A 9,906-nucleotide genomic window follows, 5' to 3' on the forward strand; every position below is an offset into this window, starting at 1 on the left:
GATTGGTGATCAGTCCTCATCTGTGGCTGCAGCATATCGCTTTCACCACTTTATCTGGTACTGAATTAAAAAATAAAGTCAAAAAACAAAGGGGTAGCTGGCACCTTGTCATGCTAAAGAATATTATTTGTTAAAACTTGAACTCCATTGTGAGATCCTCTCCATACAAATATTGTGACACCGCCAGCTTTCCAATTATTACTGAAAAAATATATGTTTCACTTTTATTAAAGTAGCAGAGTAGGGATTTTAAGCCCTACTTTGCATACCTCCAAGGTGCACAGAGAGGGAAGTTAATTTCAACAACTGAAGTCAGTGTAAACCATCAAAGATTCTAAATGTTATCCTTTTACTCTGATGTAGTAATGTATAGTGGGGTTTTTTTTCTTCATAACAACACAGAATTCAAATGATAAGGAAATAAAAGATTGTATGTGTTGTTGAGGTATCCACCAAGAATGTCCGAGACACACTACACCCCAAAAACCTATACCTCTATTTTTCTATAAAATAATTGACACACCAAAAGATTAATCGACTTATTGAAATTGTGGATCAAACAAATACTTGCAAGAAGGTGAAACTGTAGTTTTGCTGCATACTGCAGATGAACTGTGATGCTATCCAACACCTTTATGTCTGAGGAGCGAGAGGTGAGACCCTAAAAAGCGTAAAGGCAGCATCCTGTGGTTTGAGCATCTGGCTGACACTTAAACAATGGAAACTTCTAGGTGTGTTGTGGTTTTCACGCCTAACCGGCATATATGAAACATGGCTCCTGTGACCTCTAGCCAGACAGGGAGTCCTATCTTAAGCTGTTACTTACCTTTTTATGCATATGGTTTATCCTCTTTTAACAAGTTTAACTTTAACTTGATATACTCGTTACATGTAATCTCATATTGTTTAGGGACGGTTCCATGATGATTAGCTTTAATGTGTGTTTTTCTATAATTTATCAAAATATAATCACATGTGCTTATAATGTACTGAATGATAAAGCTAATGAAATAAGTGAACTTTAAGTTAAACTCACTCTGATCTGATGATTGACAGTCAGCAGAGGAGAAAGGTTTTAAAATCAGAAACTCTACCGATATATAAAACTGTTTCGTCCAATGATTTAAGAATGTTCTGTTATCTACCTTATATGGACCCGGAGGTGGCAGAAAGCACCAAAGAGAAGTGTATCAGAGGAGACAACAAAGGATCGAGGCTTCTGGAGGTTTCTTGCTCTTTGGGAAACTTGGTTCTTTGACAGCTTGGTACATTTGACATTCTGTATTATCTTCTACATCATTTTTTATTATTCATTTTTGTAAGCTTTTACCTTACTTTTTGTAAAAAACAAATAAAACTTTGCATTTTGTGCATTTCAACCAAAGTCCAGTGTTGCTCCAGTGGGGCCTTCGTAGCCTCCTCAAGGTAAGAGAGCTATTCCCCTGGGATAGGCTGACAGTAGTACATTTATTAGACATGTGATCTGAATGACATTCTTGTTACAAGGTAAGGTTAAGATGGTGTTGTTCATCATTGCTGTGATTGACTAACTTAGTTGGCTCAGATTGATTTTGAAGCTCTGCTAATGTATCACATGTGATGTTGCAGTGTTGGTTAATAATGTTTATACATTAGCTGAGGTGTATTAGGAAACAACAGGGGTTAGAGTGGTATTTAAATTAGGGGCGTTAGGGCCAGGGTCCTAAAGCTGCCCTTGATAACCGAGCCAGGTTCCCAACCACACGGGGTTCCTCCTCCAGCGGTGGCCCTTTAGAGCGGGTCCATCCTGGAGTACATCCAGTCCTCCCACACCTACTATTGCACACACACACCTAAATCCGTTGATATCCGGCAGCCGGAGAGGCCGATATTTTTAGCCTGAAATAAGTGATATGACGGTGGCTAGTGGTATTAAGTTATCTTGGTTTTTGCCTCCCTAAGCAAGCTAAGACGGTCTCGCATGTAGATTTTGGGGGGTGCATTCGTTACCTAGGTCAGAGGTTATTGAACAAGCTGTCTTCCACTGGGAGGGGGTATCGGTTACGCAGCTAGGCTGTACACCTTTTCAGTTTGATTCAAACAAATGTTGTCATTAGCAATTTTAATGATGTATTATACGCTGCCTAGAGCTAGTGTTAGGAAGTCAAATAGCTCATAATTCATCTCTAATATCTATTTATGTTGTTGTGGAAACATCTCCTTCATACAACTGGATTTAGTCAAGTTTCTCACCAACATTACATTTTATGAGATTACATGTCAACACATCATGATAACGTTATAATTTAACTTCGCCCAATACTCATTTTCCTCGTTTCCTCTGAAGTCGGTAAAACAATCGTCCTTTTCTTTCTTCCTCCAATTGCTTCCGCCACCTTTACTTTCTACCTCTGTTAAATAATGCTTTTGGTCTATGATTCACTGAAGCTGACTGCAACATTAGTGCAGCTATTTCCTGCGGAAGCTTTTGCAGCTTTATCTCCCATTTCATTCCTTTTGACACCAATATGTGCCGGTTCCCATAGGAGCGCGACTGGCGGACCCGTCATTTGAATTCTGTATGTTTGTCATGTTTCTATAAGGATGTCTGGTCTACTGTCTGAAAGGCTTTTCTGTAAGTTGGCTAATGATGAACTTGAGTCTGATCAAATAATTGCCCTCAATGGTCTTGTGTCTTCTATCCACTGTAGTGCTAACATTATTGCGTACTGTATTCGTATTAGTTTGTTGCACTTATTGTATTCGTATTAGTTTGTTGCACTTATTACCTGTATTCTTATTTTTCGTCACTACCTCTCCGAGTCGGGAGTGGGTAATTTGCGCTGATATGCAATCATCATCGTCTACAGTGCCATGAGATAGAATGGTGTCCCTTTTAGATCTATTTTATTTGACTACGGTTGTCTGTACCATTTTTCCTTTTGAAGCTGCTTTCCTAAATGTGGATCTGTTTTCTTTTTAGTTTGTTTCTGCACTGTGCATTTGCTCTGGTTCATGCTCTTAGATGCTTGTTTGAAAAAGGAGATGCACTTATGACTTCTGCTGACTAGTAGTTCTCTTGAATACCTATGTTGAATATACTTATTGTAAGTCCCTTTGGATAAAAGCGTCTGCTAAATGACTGTAATGTAATGTAATGTACACATATAGTCCCTCATTGATCATTTGACCTATTTTGACATTACATTCTGGAACAATAAATGCTACTCCTACCTTGATTGCTGAACTCTTGGACGGGTCTGTGAAAATCCGGACATAACTGTGGTGAATGTCAATGTGTGCCTGTATTGCATGCAAGCGGAAATAACCCCTCTGCATGTGTTTTTTTTTATTAATATTGCAAAGTCTTATGTTGCATCATGAAGTATCCACGGTGCTATCGCTGCCAATGGAACTGTTGGACTGGCATTCAGCTATGTTATGTTCTGTTGCTTTTTTTGTCTCTTGTCTCCCTCTCCTTTTCCCAGCAAGGTTTTAAAGTGTCCTGTTTTAGGTGCCCCCTTATTGTGGCCCTGTGGCCCTGTAGATGATTAGCCCAATAACTCAATGCTAACTGAGTTCTTATTTCGAGAGGCATTTCTCCCATTTCCACCTGTAATGCAGCCGTTTTAAAGGCACCAGTGCATAATCTCATTGCCTGATATATATACATACAGTATATACATACACATATATACAGTACAGTACATACATACTGTATATATATATATACGTATACATACACATATATATATACAATTCCTTTGTAAGTCCCAAATCTCGTGAAAAGACTGCTCAGTGTTTGCACTGAAATGTCCTGTTAAACTGTTACTACAGGAATGTGCCAAGAACAAACAGACAGCAGTTCAGTTTAGTTCAGCCTTCAGATACTGCAGTATTGACCTTTGGGACAATATAACACAGTCAGTGGTGGGCCGTCAGGGCCTGCAAGGCCTTCTCTGCTGGCCTAAACAGAATCACAAAGCTACTGTATATCTATTTTATAATTTAATAATTTTTCTTAAATACACTACATGTATTATAATTTATAAAAATATTTTCCCATTATCTTATTTTCTCATTGCACAGCTACTGTCTTCCTCAGTTGCTCTGCTTCCAGTGCAGCTTGTTTTCAGTAGAGCTTTTATCCAATCAGATTTTACCTCTGTGTCTCTAGGTAAGAAGAGAGGCCCAAGGCCTTCAGACTCACAAGTGAATCCATGTGGAGTTTAAGTGAATGGGGACGATATTGTTGATTGTCATAGTGTTCAACCAATCAGATCTTTAGTTTGACATGTTGGGCGTATTCTTTGACGTATCAGAGCCTGCGAGCCGGCCTATAATGACGTCAGAATTACGTGCAGCTCAGTGTCCATGCAGCTCTCCCGCGAGGTGCAGAGTGTGCTGTGATTGGTCAGTGGGTGATCACGTGACTATCGTGAACCGAAACTTAATAGCAGAGGCTGTAGGGCAGTGAATCACATCACGTCATGCAGCTCAACCAATCAAATATGGGCATTCTGACGAAGTGATATGTACACACACCATGACACAGGGGACTGATACGAGGAAAGACATTGCAGAGCAGTAGTAGATACATACATTTACTACGTACATAGTTACAGCCTTAGAAACTAATAATAATTGTGGAGCCATCATGTGGTTATAAGGAGGTATTTCAGCTGCAGGACAACAGTGAAGGCCTAGGTATAAAATGCAGGGCCCGCCACTGAGCACAGTAATATATAATTATTCTGCACAATGCGTACTTCTACTTTAGGTACTTGAAGTATATCATCACACTGATACTTTTGCACGTTTACTTGCCTTTTATAGACTGATCATATGTTTTTAACTTTATGTTATCGACAAAGTATCCAGTTGAGTAAATGTGATCGAGTACAAAGTAGTAATGGAGTATAGCATGAAGCAGAAGTAGGAGGAATATAATACAAGTACCTCAAAATTTCCCCCATGTACTGTACAGTATATTCGAATGGTTACTGGCAACATTTAGTTTTCATTATAAAATTCAAATTCAAATAAACTTAGTTGAAGTGTTTCATGTGTCTTACCTCACAAGAGATTAATTTTATCACAGTGATACAATCTCAGTGTGATACGTCACTTTGTCCCTCGCTGGTTTACTGGAAGCTTTGTTCTCTTTGCTTGACTTCCAGGTTTTGTATTTGAGGCTGGTTACCACCCACAGCACTGTATCCTGAATCTCCATCGCAGCTTGAATCAAATAAACAACAGTGACTCAGGATGTTGATTGCCTTATTTTCTTCAACACTCCCATGTGACAAAAGAGCTGCCCCAATATAGAGAGTGTCTTTTACAGGCTGTTAATACAAAATAAAATACAAATAAGAAACATTTTAACTGTAAAGTTTAAGTCACTTGATGAAATTCATGAAAAAACAAAAAACAAAACAAAAATTCGTGATTATATGTAACAAAAAAAAAAGAATGCTGTCTACGGCCCAATCCCAATCTCCACTGACGGACTTTGCGGCGAGCTCCTGTAAAGTCCGTGAGGGTTTAGTTCTGTCCCACTGTCAAATCACAGTGTTTGAGTCTCTCGCAGACATTTTGAGCCCTTTATGAACCTTTCCCGTCAGTCAGCATTAGATGCAGACTTTGCCCAAGGGAATTACCCAGAATTCAAATTCAAAATAATGCAAATAAGGCTCAGGCCTTATTTGCATTATTTGCTTTCACATGTAGCCAGATAGAATGTTGTCTATCTGCGCAGTAAAACCCTTGGTAACACTTTATAATAACTACACACTATGAAGCATTAGTTAAGTATGAGTAAACACCTAATTCATCATTTATAAAGCATTGTTCCTACATTAATAATTCATTAGTATGCAGTTCATAACAACAGTTATAAATGTTTTATTCTTGATTAATAAGCCCGTCTATTATGTGTTTCATTATTGTGTTTTCATACTTTATAAATGATGGATTCCCCATTTGTAAATGAAGTATTATATATTTTACAAACCAATTATTAAGGAGTTGTAGATGATTAATAAGATAATTTATAAAGTGTTAGTAAATGATTAATAACTTATTTAGATGTACATTATTCATGAATTTATATATATAATGGTTAGGGACTATGTTAATATATGCTTTATAAAAGCATATTAATACTGCAATTCATGATTTATTAAGGTAGTTACTACTCGTTAGTAAAGTATTTTGTGTGACCTCATCTAAAGTGAGGACTATTTATGCCTTACAAAGCATTTATAAATGACATTGAAAGGCCAGCAGTGTCTCAAAACACAGAACAGAACAGGCAAATAGACACAACACAAAGTGATCAAAACCATATTAATATTTATTGCAAGATGCAAACAATATACTGTTACAAACCTCTCAGCCATTAATTCATGTAAGAAACAAAAAACAAAGACATTCTCCTTCAAGAGAACATGGCTGGATACAAAACATTTGTAAATATACGACTAGAGATAACCAGGAGCTAGTTCAAGACTTCAGTTGGCGCTAGTAATGAGAAGACCTACTACTACAGCTGCAGGAGCAGAGTCAGAGCCAACAACACTACTGATCCACCAAAGACAGGCAGGTCGACGAGGAACAACAGGCTGATAGAAGAAGCAGGAGAAGACAGGAACTCCAGCAGCGCTTCTCTCTCTGCTAACCAGAGCAGCCAGCTGTGGACAGAGAAGACAACACAGGAAGAGTTAACAAATGGCTAAGTAGTCCTTTACTGACAATTTAACAGTGTTCATGGTGAAGTATCCCTTCTCTGCAGTCTGTCTTTCAGAGAGAGAAGAGGAGAGGAGTCCAGCCGAGACGAGGACAGGAGACAGCATACAGCATACATTGTGAGCCCTCTCACTAAAAAAAGATAAGAACACATTTTGATCTTATCATGCTCAGATGGATCGTTCCTCTGGCTGTTGAAGGTGTTTGTCGACTATGACCTGATTTGTCTGCCATTTGTCTTTTAGAAAGAGGAAAGAAAGCAACACGAGGAAGAAACAAGAGGAAGAGAAGAAGAGAGACGAGGAGGCAGGACATTATAAGCATTATAAACCACAAAATCACATAAAAATGTGCTGGATTTAACAAAATTACTTTTAATTTGTAAACAATAATGACAGTCAGAAGTCAGATTACTGCAAGTATTGATTATTAAGAGTAGAATATTTACGTTTAAATAGTTTTCTTCCTGACACTCTTGACACATTGTATTTAAGGTTTCCCCCTCTGCCATGTTACACAAGTTGTACACAAGGTGGCAGTGTCCCCTAAACGACTGACTGGTGCTTTATGAACGCTTAACTCATCTCCAGCTGGTATTTGGAGAAACCAAGGAGATGACATCTGGTGGGAATTTCCATGGAGAGCATCCAGCCAAGGTAAAGTCACTGTACAACAATTTACTGTCAGGATCCAGGATCCTCTGTTATCTCTCTGTCTCCTCCCGGTGTGTTTGAGTTGGCAGAGGAGAGGACTCGCTGGAGAGTCAGCAGCTTAACCCTTTCATGCATAGAGGTCACTACAGTGGACAGCTATTCAAATGTAGTTTTCTTGTATATGCATGGGTTTTGATGGCATAGTTGCACATCAGCAACTACAGTGAATGCTATTGCATCATCCCATACACTGCTACTCAGTGGCAAGCCGTTGTAAGTGGAAGATACATTTCTCAAAACCAAGATAGCTGACAGACAGTCAGAAACACCCGGTCACTCATCATTATCTTGCCAATCCTTCTATGGAAAGAGACCCTTGCAGGTATGAAAATGTTGGTGACATCAAGTATAACAACTAAGGAATCATATAATTCATACATTTTCCAAGTATTGTTTTATATTGGGAGGAAATTACAATTAATCATCAGTCCACTAAATTGGACATCATGCATCACTGGCTATATTTCCTGCAGCAAACCAGGGGGAAAGCCGAGCAGACACAGCACAGGAGGCGGATCCCCAAGCTCAGGTTGGGGGAGGTTATGGAGGGAGTCTACTATCCAGTGCAGGTGCTGCAGGTGCTGCAGGTGCTGCAGGTGCTGCAGGTGCTGCAGGTGCTGCAGGTGCTGCAGGTGCTGCAGGTGCTGCAGGTGCTGCAGGTGTGACCAATGCCACGTGCCTAGCGGCTGCAGCACCTGCAGCACCTGCATCATCAGCCCATCAGCAAATAAGAGTGAGCAAATGTTCACAGAGCAAAAAATGCAAACAGATGCCATGATGCTGCATGCACACGAAGAACCAAGTACATCTGTATGCAGTGTCTTGAGGCTTTGTGCCCTGGGTGCTTTGCCAATTATCATAAAAGATAGTCTGCAAATGTTCTTTGTATATACATATCACATTCACATCTTTATATATCATTTTATAAATACATATTTCTTCAGTTGAAAACAAAAACACATGCTGTCCACCTGAGTGGACATATGAAAATCTCTTTGAAAAAACTGGATTAAAAAAATAAAAATTCAAATCTTGTTTTTCATGCCTAAAGAGCAAAAAAAACACTTGGTAAAAAAAATCCTGACTTAGGCTGTCATAATTCATGCATGAAAGGGTTAATGCTGGTAAATTCTGTCTTTGTCTGGCAATGTTTCAGAGCCTGCTGGCAGCTTTGGCAGGGCACCAAGTGTATTCTCAAACTTTAAACTGGACATCAGAAAAAATGCCAACCTCTTCCACTTTGGCATTTTACGTCTTTAGTAAATGTCTTGGATTGAGTGTGACCTTTGCCGTCTCAGGCCCTGGACTACCTGGTCATAGGGGTGCACGAGCTGACCAGTATGAGCGAGAGAAGGGTGGAGAGGCTGGTGAACCCGGCCTTCAGTGAACTGCCTGGCTTCCTCATCCAAGATGATGGCTTGAACTCCGGCTTCATGATCGCACACTGCACTGCCACCGCCTTAGGTGTGCGTATGTATTTAGAGGAGACGTCGTCTCTCAAGATGGTAAATGGACTACTTGTATAGTCTTCTGACCACTCAAAACGATTTAACACTACATGTCATCATTCACCCATTCACACCAAATATGGTATAAAATACATATTAGAGCGAATTATGACTCGAACACTAGCTCTAAGCAGCTTTGAATACATAACTAAAACTAACGCCATAATAAATAAAAACAATCGTAGATTTCCAAATCATTTGAAGTGTTTTTATGCAAATAAAAAAAGTTAGTCAGCCTGCTGTTGATTATAGCTCTTAGAAAGAAAATCACAATTGGCCATGAAAATCAATCTGTGCGTCTCTAGTTCCTGTCGATACCCAGCCTTGGACACCAGAGGAACAGCTACATGCATACTAGGATGTCTTTGTGTGATGAATAATACAAATAATCAAAAAGGGGACATTTTAAACATCACTTTTGAATTTTTATTCAAAGGATTTACATAACATTAAAGCACATAGTACATCGTGTTAACTTACAAAAGAGCTGCATGATCTGATGTGACAGTAACAACAAGCCTTCTCTCCGTTCAAAACAGGTGTTCCAAAATAAACATCCAACACACCCCCCCCCCCCCCCCCCAACCCCAAAAGAAAGAAATGCATAAAAGCAAACACATTAACACACACGCACGGAAAAAACAATTTGACCACTAAATCATGTAATAAGACTAGCCTTTAAAATAAAGCCTTGATTTCTCCCAGCTGGTTTGGATGCACTCCAAAACATTTGGTACCTCACAACTAGGAACTACACTTTCTACTGAACAGGTAGTGATTTCTCTGTACATGGGGGTTTCTACGATCCCCCCTTCCTACTCCTCCTCCTGTCCATCCGGCCACTGTGTTCAGGCTCGGGGGTAAGGCCTCGTCATGAAAACTGGATCTGCTGCACGGTGGGAATCTGCAACACAGACACAAAAGTTAGAGTTTGAGTTGGTGCGGATTATTCCCCCCCC

General features: G+C 39.5%; 1 protein-coding gene across 2 annotated transcripts in view; it reads right to left on the reverse strand.

Annotated features, from left to right (window-relative positions):
• Positions 1–9,569: 9,569 nt before the first annotated feature.
• nfyba (nuclear transcription factor Y, beta a) overlaps positions 9,570–9,906 on the reverse strand; it is a 25,781-nt gene continuing 25,444 nt past the window's right edge. For both annotated transcript variants that reach the window (XM_031869919.1, XM_031869920.1), the window contains exon 7: positions 9,570–9,851. In XM_031869919.1, the coding sequence (XP_031725779.1) occupies positions 9,819–9,851 (33 nt within the window). In that variant the 3' untranslated portion in view covers positions 9,570–9,818. The remainder of the gene's footprint in view (positions 9,852–9,906) is intronic.

This window comes from Anarrhichthys ocellatus, unplaced genomic scaffold (assembly GCF_004355925.1).
Source record: "Anarrhichthys ocellatus isolate YVR2014 unplaced genomic scaffold, GSC_Weel_1.0 scaffold49, whole genome shotgun sequence".
Lineage (NCBI taxonomy): Eukaryota > Metazoa > Chordata > Actinopteri > Perciformes > Anarhichadidae > Anarrhichthys > Anarrhichthys ocellatus.